Source organism: Drosophila santomea, chromosome 2L (genome assembly GCF_016746245.2).
Source record: "Drosophila santomea strain STO CAGO 1482 chromosome 2L, Prin_Dsan_1.1, whole genome shotgun sequence".
Taxonomy (NCBI): domain Eukaryota; kingdom Metazoa; phylum Arthropoda; class Insecta; order Diptera; family Drosophilidae; genus Drosophila; species Drosophila santomea.
In genome coordinates, this window is record NC_053016.2 from 18,603,177 (window position 1) to 18,621,634 (window position 18,458).

General features: G+C 43.9%; 4 protein-coding genes across 7 annotated transcripts; 2 read left to right on the forward strand and 2 right to left on the reverse strand.

Annotated features, from left to right (window-relative positions):
• Window positions 1-30: 30 nt before the first annotated feature.
• Window positions 31-10,955, reverse strand: LOC120458394 (pyruvate carboxylase, mitochondrial). 4 transcript variants are annotated; one of them, XM_039646014.2, is made up of 8 exons: window positions 10,094-10,348; window positions 9,955-10,021; window positions 5,406-5,532; window positions 3,839-5,348; window positions 3,038-3,085; window positions 1,861-2,518; window positions 768-1,797; window positions 31-705 (listed from the first exon to the last, which is right to left on the reverse strand). In XM_039646014.2, the coding sequence occupies exons 3-8, from the start codon at window positions 5,502-5,504 to the stop codon at window positions 457-459; spliced, it is 3,594 nt and encodes a 1,197-aa protein (XP_039501948.1). In that variant the 5' UTR covers window positions 5,505-5,532; window positions 9,955-10,021; window positions 10,094-10,348; the 3' UTR covers window positions 31-456. The 4 variants fall into 4 exon arrangements, with proteins under 4 accessions (XP_039501948.1, XP_039501950.1, XP_039501951.1 ...); XM_039646016.1 differs by lacking the exons at window positions 9,955-10,021; window positions 10,094-10,348 and adding an exon at window positions 10,937-10,955; XM_039646017.2 differs by lacking the exon at window positions 3,038-3,085.
• A 2,751-nt stretch (window positions 10,956-13,706) lies between these two features.
• On the forward strand, window positions 13,707-14,726 carry LOC120458399 (UPF0598 protein CG30010). The gene is made up of 2 exons (XM_039646024.2): window positions 13,707-14,115; window positions 14,169-14,726. Exons 1-2 carry the CDS (start codon window positions 13,936-13,938, stop codon window positions 14,667-14,669), a joined length of 681 nt encoding a protein of 226 aa, XP_039501958.1. The 5' UTR covers window positions 13,707-13,935; the 3' UTR covers window positions 14,670-14,726.
• Window positions 14,663-15,717, reverse strand: LOC120458398 (protein crossbronx). Its single transcript, XM_039646023.2, has 4 exons — window positions 15,576-15,717; window positions 15,438-15,502; window positions 15,275-15,378; window positions 14,663-15,220 (listed from the first exon to the last, which is right to left on the reverse strand). The coding sequence occupies exons 1-4, from the start codon at window positions 15,656-15,658 to the stop codon at window positions 14,741-14,743; spliced, it is 732 nt and encodes a 243-aa protein (XP_039501957.1). The 5' UTR covers window positions 15,659-15,717; the 3' UTR covers window positions 14,663-14,740.
• A 109-nt stretch (window positions 15,718-15,826) lies between these two features.
• On the forward strand, window positions 15,827-16,838 carry LOC120458396 (alpha N-terminal protein methyltransferase 1). Its single transcript, XM_039646019.2, has one exon. The coding sequence runs from the start codon at window positions 15,855-15,857 to the stop codon at window positions 16,683-16,685; it is 831 nt and encodes a 276-aa protein (XP_039501953.1). The 5' UTR covers window positions 15,827-15,854; the 3' UTR covers window positions 16,686-16,838.
• Window positions 16,839-18,458: the final 1,620 nt, after the last annotated feature.

An 18,458-nucleotide genomic window follows, 5' to 3' on the forward strand; every position in this document is an offset into this window, starting at 1 on the left:
AATTGCACACCAAGGAAAAAAGCGCGTAACTTTTTATTTTGTATAACGTTTATTACACAATAGTTAATATAACATTAATAACCACTTACGTATTTACTAAAGGGGAATCTCGACAAAGGTGTTTGCGAATTAAAAATTCTACAATCGTACAAATTTGATTCAAATGACTTGCGGGAAAGGCAAATTTAGAAATATACTTGGGCTCAAACTTATACAATTCGATCTATTTTGGCAGGGACAGCTAGTAATTTTACCAGTTACTGATGGTCGATTGATCCTGGAAACACTGAATCATGAATGATTATGATTCATATAAAAATAGACACATGCGATTTTGGACAGTTTATGGTCAATCGAACTGACAGAATCCCTAAGATTATCACTGTTTGACTTAATTTTACATTGGGTATGTGCGGTGGCAGCTTGGACAATGGACATTCTTATTCGGAGCACTGTCTATTCGATAATCATAATGAGGTCCTCGCCCTCCAGCTTCGTTCCGTTAGCGATCTCCAGCTTCTTGACAACGCCCGCCAATGGCGACTGCACCACCATCTCCATCTTCATGGCTGAGAGCACGACCAAAGGCTGACCCTTCTCCACTTTGTCGCCAACCTGCACGCGGATATCGATGACAGTTCCGGGCATGGGGGCGCCCACCTCGCTCTTGTTTGACTTGTTGGCCTTGGGATGGACATGGATCTCCTGCGGAAGAAAAGAATAGTTATGAATTTCATTACCTACAGATGACTGATGACTGAACCTACCTTGATGGCTTCCTTGTCCAGAATGTGGACCGCGCGCAGCTGGCCATTCAACTCAAAGAATACCTCGCGGATACCGTTGGGCTTGAGATCGGCGGATACAGCCAGAGCTTTCACGCTCAGCGTCTTCCCGCGCTCCAGAGGTACGTCGAACTCCTCGCCCACCTTGGGACCAGTGAGGAAGATTCGAGTGTCCAGCTTGTCGACGGGTCCATACTTTTCGCGGAAGTTCAGGAAATCATTTGTCACCTGCGGGTAGAGGGCAGCTGACATGACGTCCCGGTTGGTGACGCACGAGTGAGATTCCTGCAGTTCCTTCTTTAGCTTGTCAAAGTCCAAGTCCTTCAGCTCGGCTCCCGGACGTCCCTCGATGCGGGGCATGTCCTTAAGGACTCGTGAACGCAGGGGCTCAGGGAATCCACCATGCGGTATGCCAATAGAGCCCTGCAAGTACTCCACCACCGACTTGGGGAACGACAGCTCCTCTGCTCGCTCCAGCACTTGGTCGGCGGTCAGGTTGTTCTGCACCATAAACTGGGCCAGATCACCTACCACCTTTGACGAGGGCGTCACCTTAATAATGTCGCCCAGCAGCAGGTTGGCCTCACGGTAGGCCTTCTTTACGTCCTCAAAGAAGTCGCCCAGACCCAGCGAGAAGGCCTGGAACTGCAGGTTGGTGTACTGACCGCCGGGTATCTCGTTGAGATAGACATCGGCGTTGCCCGACCGCATTGTGGTGGTGCACTCGAAGGGAGCGTACAGGGTGCGGGTCTGCTCCCAGTAGGCGGAGTACTCCGACACCGTGCGCAGATCCAAGTTTGTGTCCAGCGGAGTGCCTTGCAGGGAGGCCACTACGGCTCCCATGCTTGGCTGGGAGGTCATGCCGCTCATCGAGTCGACGGCCACGTCCACCACATCAGCTCCGGCATTGGCGCATGCCAGCATGGAGGCCACTCCCGCTCCAGAGGTGTCGTGGGTGTGTATATGGATTGGGATGTCGGGGTGCTTGTCGCGAATGGCGGTGATCAGAAGCCTTCAAAGGAATGGAAACGAAATAGTATACAACAGGATTAACAGAAATCCCCTTCAGACTCACCTGGCGGCTTCGGGCTTGAGCAGACCAGCCATGTCCTTGATGCAAAGCACGTGGGTGCCCGCCTTGACCAGCTCGTCAGCCAGGTTAGTGTAGTACTTCAGGTCGTACTTGGTGCGCTTGGGATCGCTGACGTCTCCGGTATAGGAGATGGCCGCCTCCACCACGCCGCCCGCCTTGCCGGCGGCTTCCATGCCGAGGATCAGATTGGGCAGGTAGTTGAGCGAGTCGAACACCCTAAAGATGTCCATACCGGTCTGGACAGCCAGCTCACAGAACTTGTAGACCACGTTGTCCGGATAGCTGGTATAGCCGACGGCATTCGCTCCGCGCAGCAGCATCTGGAAGGGAATGTTTGGGATGCGCTTGCGCATCTCCTCCAGGCGCTCCCACGGGCACTCGTGCAGGAAGCGAAGGGCCACGTCGAAGGTGGCTCCGCCCCAGTTCTCCAGCGAATACAGATTGTTGAACTTGTGCGCCACGTAGGGGGAGATCTTCAGCAGATCGTGGGAACGGACGCGGGTGGCCAGCAGCGACTGGTGGGCATCGCGGAAAGTGGTGTCCATGAGCAGCAATTCCTTTCGGCTGCGCACCTCCTTGGCAAAGGCCTCCGGACCTTCGCACACTAGGACCTCGCGAAGTCCCTTTGGTGGTTCCGTAACTGCATACACGATAAAATCATATCAGTATGTTGTTTTAGGCGAGACGATATATTCCCGTTTATAAGGCTTAAATAGGCCAATATTTTTACGGGAATATATCTCATTAAATATGGGACATCTACTTTTACAACATTAAAACCAATTTAATACATAAAAGCTGAACATCCAAAGCTGCTAAAACCAAAGCTGCATACTTCAAAAAATGAAAAAATACAATTGATTTCCTGTTATGAATAGAATTAGCTTAAACCCAAAAATGACGATAAATGCAATCACACTGAAACACCAAATCACAGCAGTGTATTATATCTATATTAATATGTCTATAGCTCGGTGTTCCCAAAGGGTGTTTTGTATCTGGTTTGAGTTATTTGAGTTTAATTGTGTATAAACTATTGCTCTAATTTATCATAAAGAGTTAGGAGCACCTTTGGATACCCTTTCGACATAAACCGACATGATAGATGCTCGTATGTACAAATGTCCTGGGTGATTTCGGGATAAATAAGTAAACGTACCTTTTGCCTCGCCACGTTCTTCGCGTTCTATAGCTTCCGGGGACAGATCTACGATTCGTTGGATATGAGATCGATCATGGGAGCGGTACATGTGGAAGAGGCGGAGTGGGCGTTGTCGTGGTCGTGGTCGTGGGTTTGGTGTGTTGTGCGATTTTGAATCGTTGTTGATTGGTGTCGGTACAGACATAGGTGTGTGATATTGGTTTGGTGTTTTGCAAATGCCGATTCGATTGCGAACGCGGTTTCGATTCGGAATTGGTTGATTAATAACAGATGCAACAAAAATTGATAGTTGAAAGAGTAAAAACATAAAGGTTCGATTAAAGCATGTCAGAAAAGCAAAGAACACTTCACAGGAGATGCGTGGAACAAACATGCCTTTTCATTGATTACTTTTGAAAACAAGTGCATAAGGGATCTATTAAATTGATAGTATAATATATCTATCTATTGATAGTACATCTATTTAATAGATTCAATATCGCTAGGGTCCTTACACGAAGCAGTGTACCAAGTTGGACAAAAGATATGGGTATGAATTAAGTCTAAATCACTAAATTCCTGGATTATGCTTACAACTTATTACAACTCGTAATAATCAAATCTTTCTTATATAAAATAGATTTTAATCGGGATGTAAAATGCTTCGTGAGAGGACCCCGCTACCGCCTGTTCCGGATACCTGAAACATTCGGAAAGAGGCGATTGCCTTAAGTGGTAGCCACACAAGCAAGCGTGAACCCGAAAAGCACATGCCATTTAAGTGGGGATCCTCTAGAGGGTAAGGGGCGTGAAACTCACCCAGCGGAACCTCGGGAACGTGGGGCGACACTATGGCAGGCTTCAGAGTGGTGGCGAGAGGCGTCTGGGGTCCGTTAACCAGAACCTCACCCATGTAGTTGATCAGCTTCTGCGCACGATTGAGCGAGGGCTTGAACTTGAACAGCTGCGGGTGCTCATCGATAAAGTAGGTGTCGAGGACGCCGTGCAGGAACTTCTGATTTTCCAGCACGTTCAGGAGGAAGGGGATGTTGGTCTTGACGCCGCGAATGCGGAATTCCCTGAGGGCACGGTTCATCTTGGAGGCGGAGCTCTGCAGATCGCTGGCGTGAGAGATCACCTTCACCAGCAGGGAGTCGTAGTATGGAGAAATGATAGCTCCGGCGTAGGCGGACGCACTGTCCAGCCTAATGCCCATACCCTCGCCGGATCGGAAGACCTCCAAGCGACCGGTGTTGGGCTGGAAGTCGTTGGCCGGGTCCTCGGTGGTCACACGGCACTGGATGGCATATCCACGCGGCACGATCTTGTCCTGCGTGTACCCCAACTCGGGCAGGGTCATGCCTTCGGCCACGCGGATCTGCGACTGCACCAGATCGATGCCCGTTATCTCCTCGGTGACCGTGTGCTCCACCTGCAGACGGGCGTTCACCTCGATGAAATAGAAGTTGCCGGACTCGTCGCACAGGAACTCCACGGTTCCGGCATTTTCGTAGCCCACATGACGGGCCAAACGCACTGCTGCCTCCGTCATCTTGTCACGAATTTCAATGGGCAGGCGCGGCGCTGGTGCGATCTCCACCACCTTCTGGTGGCGACGCTGCACGGAGCAGTCGCGCTCGTACAGATGCACCACATTCCCGGCCTTGTCTCCCAGCAGTTGAACCTCAATGTGACGTGGTCGCTCGATGAACTTCTCGATGAACATCGCTCCATTGCCGAAGGCGGCCTTGGCCTCGGAACTGGCTCGCTGGAAGCTCTCCTCCACATCCTCCATTTTGCGAACGACGCGCATGCCGCGACCTCCGCCTCCGTAAGCGGCCTTGAAGATTACGGGCAAGCCGTGCTTCTTGCAGAACTCCAGTGCCTCCTCCTTGGTGGTCACGGGGCCGTCGGTGCCGGGCACAATGGGCACACCCGCCTCAATGGCCGCCACACGAGCCGCCACTTTGTCACCCATCTTCTGGACGACTTCGGGTGAGGGGCCAATGAAACGCAGTCCGGCATCAATTACCGCCTGGGCGAAGTCACTGCGTTCTGAAAGGAACCCGTAGCCGGGATGCACGGCATCCACATCGTTCTCCTTGCACACCCTGATCAACTCTGGAATGTTGAGGTAGGCCTCCACGGGGGGCAGACCCTTGCCCACTATGTACGACTCGTCGGCCTTCTGTCGGTGCATGTGCATCTTATCCTGCTCCGAGTAGACCGCAACCGATTTAATGCCCAACTCTGTGCAGGCACGGAACACTCGGATGGCGATTTCACCGCGGTTAGCCACCAGCACCGACCGGATGGGCTTGTATTCCACCTGAAAAAGTGGATGGATTTCTACCACGCTTAAATAGACACCATCTGAGTAACTCACCTTGCTGGAATAGCCATTTTTTAATAAGGCGTTGAGCCGGACACGCGGCTGCGTCTTGCGCAGCGTCCTGTACGCGGACTGGGCGGCCGGAATGAACATAGTGATCCCGCCTTGGACTCAAATGTATCTACAAGAAAGAGCAGACATATTTAGATAGTGAAAGTTATTAAAAATTTTATTCAGGCCCTTAATCCCCTCAATTCTTGGAAATTCATCTCACTATGTGGAGTCTTGGTTTATGAACGTATTATAATTTTAGTAACTGTAACACTGAAACCTGAATTTGAAATAAAACAACTTTTTAACAGTAAAAACAATCGGTTTAACAACCTCAAATTATCCACGCCAATATTTGGGTTTAATAAGAGGCGATGAAGGGGGAAAATAATGAATAATAATAATGAATGCTTTACAATCGAAAGATTGCATTTAACGCGTTAATTATTTGTTTATTTCGAAAGCTCGATTGCCAAATGCCTTAAGGTTATCGACATTACTTTCGCAAAACAAACAAACAAGCGGATCTAGAAGGTCTCGTTTTGAAGTTGTTGCAATTGGAAATCTGAGAACACAGCGGGCTACAACGACTAATTACTTTTAAAAAATGTAGTGTACAGTGTTTTATTTTTGACTTAGTTTGAGAGTAAAGAGTGGTTGCAAAAATGAGATCGGTTTATGGGTTTCTAGAATTCCGACCTCATCTGTTGGCCTAAGTACAATTATAATCTTCTGACCAAAGTCCATCGCTTGCTACTTTGGTTTTATTCCACTTAACAAAACAATCGGTCTGCTCATTAATATGAGTTGACTCACGTGATCAAAATTCAAAGCGAGTTTTAAAATGCACGACAAACTTGTACAATTAAATGCCAGTTTTTCAGTTTCTGTGTTCCCTTGGGTTTTGCTTTTAAGCTCCGAAAAGTTCCACTAATTGAAGTATTGAAACTGCCTATTTTTTAATCATTACGTACATTAGCTGGCTTAGTAATAGATCAACAAATATTAGTTACTTCTGCAGCACGTTTTCGCACTTGAAGTTAGATATTTTCAGTGGCTCTAACTGCTTGGATCAACAGTGGTCGGGGAAGAAAAGACACATATGTAGATTAACACAGATTAATAACCATATACACAACTTAATTCATCAGTATATACACATGTAAATATTAGAAATATGTAAGCGTTTTCTTAGCTCTCCATATTGTTTAAAGCTTTTGTTGAAGTGTCTGAGTGTCATAGTGTCAGTTTATACTGAGTAAAACCCAATCTCGAACTAAGCATATACTATAGAGCACATAATTTAAGGTACGTATGTATTTAAGGTGAGAGTATCCACAGTCCGTTGGTTGTCAGTTGCTTGTGCCGCACATGCCATAAAATATTTTATTTATTTTTATGTCTGTTAGCTTTTAGGTTGATTTGCTCATTATCAGCGATTCAAATGGGGTTTGTAGTCACCGTCAGCGATGAAACAGACTGATGGACATACGGAGACGCTTAGTGGTGCAAGGGTTCGTCAGAGACCGGCTTTGCAATTCAGATTCCGGATCCAAATCGGACTCAAACAGTGAGTACTCTCTAGTCCGTAGACCTCGGTGGGGGCTCGTCTGTGCTTCGAAAACAACCTGTTGACAAAGTCCACTTTCTATGCCAGACGGAAACCTACTTAAAGTGAGTAGGAATCTAAAGCAGATTGGTAGAGAACTGGTCAGGAGAACAAAATCCAAATGAGTTCCTTTAGACACAAATCGATTTGATAACACTCCTCCCATCGACTCTATTTTGGGCTAGCAAATTGGAGTGTTTACCATTCGTAGTTGCAATTAAATGGGTGGGTCGGCGCACCCGCACGTGAAGTGCATGCCCCGTCGATAGTGGGGTTCCCGGGGTCCAGGGGTTCCAGGAGTCCATAGATAATCTAGATTCTAGAACCAATGTTGACACATGTATTGGATGTGTGACACAGGTGCAGATAATGAGCAGACGATAAGCCCGCTTTATTAACACTTCGGAGGTCGGTCCGTAGTAAATATTATCATTCCCAGTGGGAGTGCACACTTATATGGAACTCCTGGGGGCCCCCATGTTTGAAGTCTATAAATAGTCGCGACGTGATGGAAATCTTTAGTTTGGTTCACTCTAATTAAATTTCCCTCTGTTAACATCAATTTCGTTTGATAATTCTGTTAATTTGCACCACATTACCTCACGATTGTGCTATAAATTACTAAATCTGACAAACTTGCTCAAACCCCTTGGTAATATTATTGGGAAGATAAGCCCAATGTCACCTTATAACCGGAAGAAGCACTCGACTGCCAGACCTTGAGATGCCATTAATGATACAAGATAACGACATCCCACATTTGTATACTATGCTCGAGGTTTCGAAACGAAGTCTTCAGAATAGAGCATATGGAATAGTTTTGCGTTATAAGTTGCCTTATCTTATTGGATAGGCTTTATAATATCAGCAGTCTAAAAGATTCAGGGGAGTGAGAAGTCTATGTGAATCGATTGAAAGCACACATTTGTAAGGAAATAATCTTGAATATGCAATGATTATATACACATATAGGTTAATAAAAGTCTTGAAACTGGTATTTTTGGAGCGCAGCAAATCTAATCTCAGGCGCAAGCGGAAATTATAATCGGAAGCTTTGCTCCTATCGCTTTAGTAAGAAATTGAAAGGATTTGCAATATATCATTTAAATATTGATCCGCGATAAAAAAATTTATATCTATATACGTTTCAATAATACGTTAAGCTTTTTTAAGACCAGCGCATTGGCTGCCCTAATGTGTTTAAAAATTAAAGCGCATTAGTATCAGAATAAAGTAAAGAATGTATGACTAAAAATGTTTAGCATGATGTGAAAATAACACGTATTTTCGCATGCAAATCAGGGTTTATTTCAGGTATTCCTGGGATTACTTTAGCACCTTTGGCATAAGCTTAATTTCGTGCTGTAGTTCTGCCAATATTTACGGGGTATCAATTATCCTGTGGCTTGTTAACTGGGTGTGTTCCCTCATATTTTCTAGGGCAAAAGTAGGCGCAGTCCAGGCCAATCTCATGCAATTTCACGAAAACGTTGTTGACACGGCATACCAAAACCCAACCAAAACCCAGCCAGAAACCCACCCAAAGCCCGATTGTGTTTGCACATCGGAATGAGCGATTATGTAATAATAACATGATAGCCCAACTAACTACCCAGTAATAGTACTGGAATGCCCCAGTCACTTGAACGCTTTGCTTTTGTTCACAAACTTTTGCACAGGGAAATGTGCGTGCTATGATTTTGTGTGTGCTATAAACGTATGATCTTGAACGACAAGCTGCTAAGGTCAAAGTCGCTTTTGAATGTGGGTCGTATGTACATTGATTTTGTCGCCAAAAAGTGAGGATAAAATATTGACTTTGCTACTTCCGTTCATTAGTTTTATTCTGAAACACGATTTCATTAAATAAGTTTTAAGGAGAATTTTGGTTTCAGATGTTAAGCTATATAATCCGCATTCTGTACTACCTACATACATAGACTATTAATAAGGATTGAAGATTTAATTTACACTAAGTTCAACAGCGACACTGAGAATTTTGGTTCCAGACCTATAGTTATATAATCCGCATTGCGAGCTATAAAAATAGACATTAATAACAATAACTGATAAGGAGGTGGACTACAGTAAAATCATGAGTACAATTTTCTCAAGTTAAGTTTATGCTATTTAGTTGCCATTAATTTATGAAGCCCAGGCTCTTGTGCTATTGAAAAACTCTCTCTTTACCAGCAAAAGGTTCAAATCCTGCACTCGTGTGAAAACTTTATATTTGCTTGAGCAGCCAGGCTAGACTCTAGACCTTATCACGCCAAATGAAAAGCTGATAGAGACGAAGCTTTGACATTGACTAGTCCGGGTCCAGCTCTCCATATATGTACATATGTGACGACGGAGTGCTGGTCCCGGCGAATTAATAGCAATCAAACAAATCAAACTGTGCCATAAACTGGTTAAATTTCGGGTCACCCGCGATCGCAATCCCTGATCACACTGCGCATAATAGATAATTTCCGAGTAATCGCGAACAATACGTATAGATTATGGATCTATGTGAGCTGGTCTGGCCGTGCGACAAACACGTTTCCCCAATGGCGAAACCATAAGAAGGTCATAAATATTGGGCAGAAAGTGGGATGAGTCCGAAAATAAAACAGCCACATTTCCCTCTCTGGGACTGGGAGTGTGTTTGGGCATGGGGGTATGGTACGGTACGGCATGGTATGGTATGGTATGGTATGGCATGGTATGGCATGGTATGGTATGGAATAGAATAGAATAAAATGTAATTAACACATGTCTGCCAGAGAGTGACGCTGGCAAATTACAATGGATACGACGGAGAGAAAGGGCTGGGGAAAGGAACCCACCGAACCGAGTGGAAAAAGAAATTGAGCACAAATTATGCAATTAAATGGCTATGCACTTGATCGATAGACGCAGTCTGCTTGGCCTTGGTCCGCCGACCGACCGGCGACTTACTTATTGATAGCGAAAGTATCCTCGTGGTCCTGGCGGCTCCGTAAAGTGGGTAATGGCTCCTCCAGCACTACAAAACAATTTCAAACGGGTCGTGAGTCAACGTGGGTTCTTTGACTTATGTACCGAACTCAGCACATACGAATTCACGGCTCCTATGTATCCTATGTATTTCGAGGCTTTGTCAACTTGGCGGCCCTTTTTTTGTTTGGGGTTTGGGCTTGGGGTTGCGTTGGTTTGGTTTGGTTTGGTTTGAAATGGTTTTGGTCAGAGTAGGTAGAACAGCACGAGTTCGCAAACGGTTGCTCTGCTGCACTCTGGTTCTCCGATGCCGTCTTTCTGCCCAGGAATTCGCGAACCGTTCACTTCAAAGCTGTCTGTTGGACTGGTCGAGCGCACAAACTCGAAAGTTTCGACTAGTTCCGTGGAGAGTGGTCGTGGTGGTTTCAGCTGGGAACGTTCTCGGTGGCGCTCCCGCTCCCAATCTCTGCGGCTCCTCTCGCAGTTTCGAGGTCTGCGCGTGCTCCCTGCCGGCAATGATTTGTTCTCGAGTGAAATGTGCGGACTGAGCGTATGTTACCTCTTAAACAGTTTTTAAAATTGTTCCAGAAAATATAATATAATAAGTATGTATATATATTATAGTAATTATGTATTAAAAACCGTACATTGTAGCCTTGCTTGCCTCACTTCTAATATAACACATTGAAATATAGAATCACTGAGGCTTTCATCTAGCTGTCACTCGATTAGCTCGGATCGGATATGCCCCATTAGTACCCAGTACAGTGACTGGAACATCATCGCACTTTGGCCTAGCGCAAAGCTGTTTTCGTCGCCGTATGCCGGTCGCACGAGAGAACTTTCTTTTGACATTGGAAGCCGGAGAGAGGAAAGGCGGGTGGAGAGGAGCAGCTGTGCTCCCAGCCCCAAAATTGCACAGCTCCCGAAAGCCCGAAAACTCCACCACATTTTATAGACTTACTTTACTTTTCGAACCATAGATATAAATTGAAATGAGCAGTAATTTATAAATAGCGGCCAAAAGATAATTCGAAACGTTTAAAATTTGAAATCTTACTGACGAATAATCGAATGGAAATAGCCTACTGAAAACGAACGAACTTTATGAATAACGCCTATTCCCCAAGATCCCTTTTTACCTTTAATGTCCTTAATCCTTGCAAAAACATCCTTTCTACCTCTCCCCTCGTTCCATCGATTGCCAGGCATAGGAAATCGAAAAAAAAACAAGAGAGAACGCTATAGTCGAGTTCCCCGACTATCTGATACCCGTTACTCAGCTAGTAGAAGTGCAGGTTTGTGGGCGTTAGAGTGGGCGTGGCAAAAAGTTTTTTGGCAAATCGATAGAAATTTAGACGACTAATACAAAAATGAAAAAATATCTAAACATTTTTCAAAAGTGTGGGCGTGGCAGCTTTGGGCGGTTTGTGGGCGTTAGAGTGGGCGTGGCAAAAAGTTCTTTGGCAAATCGATAGAAATTTGGAAGACTAATACAAAAATGAAAAAATATCAAAACATTTTTCAAAAGTGTGGGCGTGGCAGCTTTGGGCGGTTTGTGGGCGTTAGAGTGGGCGTGGCAAAATTTTTTTTGACAAATCGATAGAAATTTACAACACCAATACAAAAATGAAAAAATATCAAAACATTTTTCAAAAGTGTGGGCGTGGCAGTTTTGGGCGGTTTGTGGGCGTTAGAGTGGGCGTGGCAGCATGATTCGACAAACTTGCGCTGCGTCTATGTCCCTGGAGTCCGTATGCTTAATCTCAACTTTCTAGCTTTTGTAGTTCCTGAGATCTCGACGTTCATACGGACAGACAGACGGACAGACGGACAGACGGACAGACGGACGGACAGACGGACATGGCCAAATCGACTCGGCTATTGATCCTGATCAAGAATATATATACTTTATATGGTCGGAAACGCTTCCTTCTGCCTGTTACATACTTTTCAACGAATCTAGTATACCCTTTTACTCTACGAGTAACGGGTATAAACACCCTTGATATAGATCTATTATGCTCGTGGAAACTTTCAGAACATTATGAGCTTGTGTTGTGTTGTGTTGTGCAGTGAATTCGAATGGTCTGGGCGTCGGGATCGGAATCGGGATCGGGATCGGACGCGTGGAGCTTGTTATATGAACAGCCGGTGGGTCTACGAGTCGGAAGAATCGTACGACTCCAAGTGGCTGTCCAGATCTGGCGCTGATACGAGAGAGTACTAATACGCTCCCCGTTATCGCCAGTATTGACTCACTGAGCAGATTGATCTTGCCGGTGGGTATATGTATACGATATACATATGTAGGTAGACATGTTTATATCGGTGGCTTTGAGATTTATATTTTTATATTGCGGCACGCGCGATTGTGGCCATAACAAACCTGGGCAGTCTTATCGCCAGACCGAAAGACCCAAAGAGTGCCCAACAAGAATGATGTTGTATACGAGCGTCGGCAGATACAATACAGATAAAAATTTATGCCAGATAATGCTGCACTGGGGGAGTGTAGGGTATCTGGGTGCGATAAAGTGTGTTACTTGGAATTTTAATCTACTATTTTATGCTGATTAGATGATTATAACTAAGACAACTAAGACTCCTCATTTCAATACACTTTGCTTCTAGAGGAGAATGAAAATCATTAAAGCTGCAGCTTGGAGATAAGATTGAAGAAATCAGCAACCTATTGGGTTAACTACCAACTCTAAAAAAGATTCCACACACTTTTAGCGTATTGGTGAGCAGATAAGAGGGCCACGCCTCCGTCTGAATGGAAATCTTTCATAATCTATCAGGCCAATGGTGCAAAACCAGCCAGTCATTCCTAATTACTGGACATACCATATCTTATCAGTTCCAAAGGCGGGGAATTAAACTTTAATACATACCCTGCCTCAATGGGGATTGCAATCTTCTATGGGGCCTACAGTTCAATGCAAGTTTATTATTGGTTTACTTAAAGCAGAGTATTCGGTTGTCGCTGCTTTTACGCTGCTTTGACAAAGCCAAGACAGTATCTCATACACGTGCCGCTTATTTTGGTACTTTAACTTGCTCATGCAGACAATGATACCATTTTAATTTGATTTAACTGCTCCGATTTATGATTTAAGCATGCGAATGTTTTACTTTGTCAAGGTTTCGGTCCCCAAGATTTCTGCGGTGCAAGACAATAAAAAGTCAGAGCCATGGAATACAAATTTTTTTTATTAAGGACAAAAATACAAGTATTGCGATAAGCAAAAACTAAGTTAATTAAATTTCAAAGAATAAATATATCAAAGTCCAAATTCGACACTACTCTATATTGGAACGTTAGATATATGTATGATAAAAGTGAAGTAACACCCTCATCGCAGCGACCTTCAAGTTATCTATTATTAACACCATATACCACTCTATACAAACTATCTTGTCTTGACGAAAACTATTACTCTTCAATAAATAAAATGTTTTTAGTATTGTTTTATACATTATCAGAAAAAATTTAAGATTACCTTTAAAAATGTATGTATACATATGTTAATGTAATATTTCTAAAAATAATTCTTATACTCAAATTTATTTACAATTTATTTACAGATTTATGTACCTATTAATAAAACCAAAACGTTGTTTAAACGAATGTGCCGTTAACTAAAAAGTTAGCATACTTTTCAGTGGTTTTCTTTTCGCTCCTTTAAACCAAACACGAGCTTTTTGACCAAATTTCGTTTTCAATAGACAGCCACATAGTTTTTGTTTAAATTCGGTGTTTTTCGTTTTTAATTTTGTATATGATTGGTAACTTTTCCACGACGCCAAAATATGCGAATGAAGAAAAAATACTCGCAAACATATTCATAGTCTTGTGAGAAATCAGCAACCCCAAAAACTTCGAATTGATAACGAGAAAATTTAATTGAACAATTACCTACATATGTAGTAAACAAAAATCAGCTGTTTTTGTTGCTTATGAGAAAGCCCAAAAACTTAGATTTGAAAACAATGTTTATACTACGTTCTAGATCCATTATAAACCTGAAATTCGCTAGACCTCCAAGCACATCTTGTCGTTACGTACAGTATAACCAAGGTCAATCTCCGGAGCCAAAAATACGTGAATACTTTTACTTCATCGATCATGAGGGAATGGTGAGTCTTTCACCTGTAAATCTGTGTCTGAATTCGCATAACATTTTTTGCAGCTTTTTCTGGACGATGCAAAGATGAAAAACTTTACCAGCTGCTTTAAGGAGAAAGATTTCCTCAAGTTCTTTTTCAACCGCCTGCGGCTGAACAAAACAAATAGATATGAAAGCGAATTTCCATACATTTCCCTCTGTGGCCGTGAAAGGAATTTTATTAGATGTGATGACACGCCTGTTGTGTTTACTGAACAACTAAGGAAGGACGACAAGGAGGCGCTCAGCTATGCGCACTCGGGGCCGGTCCTAACCCTGCCTTACGAACCCCACAAACTGTACATGGATCCGCGAACCGGAAGGGTCTATCATCCAGCGACGCCACAGGTGGGCGGAATAGGCCTAGTCCGCTCTAAACTAGCCATAGAGCTCAGCCAGCACTTTGAGTTCCCGGCTGGCGAGGCTTCCCCCACCCATTTCCGATGGAACGGAGAACGATTGGAGCTGCAGAACGAGTGGGTTTGCAACACTCAGCGGTTTCCCATGAACGAGGAGTGTAAGTAATTGTATAACTTTAATCGATTAAAATTGAGACAACGATAGGTTATAACTTACAGAGTATATGTATATTGCTTTTACTCAATGCTAAGGGGCTTAAACTCGCCCTCCTTCACCCATGATAGACCAGTTGCATGTCCACCATTTGCCTGTTGCACCGAAGACTCCGTCTGCTTGCTTCTCCCTGCCTTGATGCGCTCCAGAACGGGCCCGTGCACGTCCTGCTGAAACTTCTCGAATACTATATAGTGCGGATCTTCAGTGGGCGGGGTGTCGAATATGTGGTCCTTGCTCTCCTTGATATTTTTCTGTACGCGAGTCACATACTCCTCCTTGTTCGTTATCAGCAGCTCTGCAGCCTCGCTGTTTTTAAGTTTATCTACTTCAATGCCCCGAATACTGTCCAAGGGATCGGCGAAAATGGCTTGCAGGTACTTTAAAAGCTGCCAAAGATGATCCTCTCCACAGCGCCACTCCGGGAAGGCGTGACTCACGTCCAAACTGTGGGTGTACGCACACACATGGGGATGAATCACATCTTGCTGGAAAATTATGGTCTAAGAGGGACTTGTAAAGTTATATCCACTTGCTCTATTGTCGATCCTACTCACCGGAAGGCTTTTGTCGTCGGGAAAACGATCTGGGAGCAAAATTGTGAACCGAAAAACACTTTCCATATACAAGCCCTGTCGCCCAAAGAAGACTCCGAACCACTCTATAAAAAACGTTAAATTAGCGAAAGAGTGCTTACAGGATTTATGTGGGTAGACTAACGCAAGGAGTTAGCATAACTGGGTATCACATATATGCCACTCAACTTCTCAGACTCAATCATTTTGCTAAAACATAAAAAATGAAATTTGTTTAGTTTTACACCACCTAGTAATCTACATGTGTACTCTGAAAACTCACTATTCGGCCAGAATTTTATACTCCTGCTGTATGGTAGTGATCAGCAACTTGTCATCTTTCTTAGCATCCAAATCGAGAGTCATTTTGTCCGGACAATGAACAAATTAAACAAAAAATATAAGTAACATAAACAAAACGATAATTTTGTCGCTTGCTAAACAGCTGATTTGGGGAGGGTTGCCACTCTTTCGTAAAACCCAAATGGCCCGCCGTGCTTAGGAGCCCTGGCTATCTCACTAAAACAAAACAAAGCATGCGGCCTTCAAAATCCTGACGAAAATGACGACTACATTAGAAGCCCAGCTTTCAGACAAGCTACAGATGATGGACGAGACCACAGACAAGGTCCAGGAGCTGGTGAAGCAGGAGGAAGACAGCAGTATAGCCGCAAGTTCCGATGCCCAGACAGCATCCCCTTCTTCCAGCGATAGTGCGACCACAGTTGCTGCACCGGAGCCCGAGTTTTACAATAAAGCTCAGAAGTACTGGTCGGAGATTCCGGCTACTGTCAACGGGATGCTTGGCGGCCTGGGCTACATCAGCGCCATCGATATACAGGGATCGAATGTGTTCTTGCGCGAGATCCGCGTGCCGGGCAACAGGTTGGCCCTCGACTGCGGAGCTGGCATCGGTCGGGTGACTCGGAATCTCCTGATCCCACGTTTCAGCTGCGTGGATCTCGTCGAGCAGGATCCTGCCTTTGCCGAGAAAGCACGGGAGTACTGCACCTCGGAAGACGTGAGCCGTGGAAAGGTGGGCCACATCTACAACGTCGGATTGCAAAAGTTCACGCCTTCGCAGCAGTATGACCTCGTTTGGAGCCAATGGGTGCTGGGTCATCTCACAGACCGCGACCTGGTCTCGTTCTTTCGTCGCATCAAGCAGGGACTGGCGCCCGGAGCCTTCTTTTGTCTGAAGGAAAACGTGAGCAGCTCGAAGAAGGCGGTGGAGGACAAGGAGGACTCCTCCGTTACCTGGCCTCTGGATAGCTACGAACACTTCCTAAAGGAAGCCGGATTTCGCATTGTGCGCAAGGTCAAACAACAAAACTTTCCCAAGGGACTTTTTCCAGTGTACATGATCGCCTGCAAACCTGTGTCTAAGGAATAGGCTTAGTATTTAGTTCGTTTTACTGACGACCTACAAGCGATTGTACTAAATTTATCACAAAATTCAATGTCACATTACTAGCTAGTCACTTCAAATTGTAGCGTTCTAAACAACGAATAAACAAGCTTGTAAAAGCTTAAACACTTTTCTTAATTGATGCCTTCAAAGTGCTTTATTCGCCGAATATAAATATGTCTATTAAAAGCGTAAGTGACACACACTTGATATTTGTTCTTTCATCGGTAGGTCGCTAACACTGTGATGTCGGATTTTAGCTGGTAAACCAAGATAGTACTTTTATATTTATTTTCAAAATTAGGCGATTAAACAAATACTTTTATTACTAAATTATATAATTTGTAAATCTCGTATCAAATTTTTCAGCTAAAATCTAAGGATCCAAATAGTCTAGTCTTCAAGATCTGCCAACATTGGATTGGTTATAAGCTCAATCTTTCGCCTGAACATGAAAGCTTGAATCAATTCACAGAGCGACAAATATTTAAAAAAAAACGCAATAAAATATGCTATGAAACAAGATGATTATTTGGAATGTTTTTAAGGTTTATTTTTAATATTGAGAGAAAAGCTGTATATATGTATATTGTGGCTGCTTAATAATAATTTTTATAAGGATATTAGAAAACCTAGCCTAAACATTTGATTAAAGCTTTACAAAATATTTATAATATTTTTTCATTTAGAAATAAAGAGTCTATACTCAGTCTTTGCATATTTTTTAGCAGAATATCTTGTTAGGAACAAGAATTACAAATAAAAACAAGAGAGAACGCTATAGTCGAGTTCCCCGACTATCTGATACCCGTTACTCAGCTAGTGGAAGGGAGAAGGAGAGTCTTAAACACAGTTTTTGGCGGTTTTTAGGCGTTATAGTGGGCGTGGCAGAAAGTTTTTTGGCAAATCGATAGAAATTTACAAGACCAATACGAAAATGAAAAAATATCAAAACATTTTTCAAAAGTGTGGGCGTGGCAGCTTTGGGCGGTTTGTGGGCGTTAGAGTGGGCGTGGCAAAATGTTTTTTGGTAAATCGATAGAAAATTACAAGACTAATACAAAAATGAAAAAATATCAAAACATTTTTCAAAAGTGTGGGCGTGGCAGTTTTTGGCGGTTTGTGGGCGTTAGAGTGGGCGTGGCAACATGAATCGACAAACTTGCGCTGCGTCTATGTTTCTGGAGTCTGTATGCTTAATCTGAACTTTCTAGCTTTTGTAGTTCCTGAGATCACAGCGTTCATACGGACGGACAGACAGACGGACAGACGGACAGACGGACAGACGGACATGGTCATATCGACTCGGCTATTGGTCCTGATCAAGAATATATATACTTTATATGGTCGGAGACGCTTCCTTCTGCCTGTTACATACTTTTCAACGAATCTAGTATACCCTTTTACTCTACGAGTAACGGGTATAAATATGTACTCCGTTCTCTCTCAATTTAAAATTAAATCAAGTGGTGCACTACTATCTCGATTCCTCAAACTAAATAAAACAAGAGAGAACGCTATAGTCGAGTTCCCCGACTATCTGATACCCGTTACTCAGCTAGTGGAAGGGAGAAGGAGAGTCTTAAACACAGCTTTTGGCGGTTTGTAGGCGTTATAGTGGGCGTGGCAGAAAGTTTTTTGGCAAATCGATAGAAATTTACAAGACCAACACAAAAATGAAAAAATATCAAAACATTTTTCAAAAGTGTGGGCGTAGCAGCTTTGGGCGGTTTGTGGGCGTTAGAGTGGGCGTGGCAA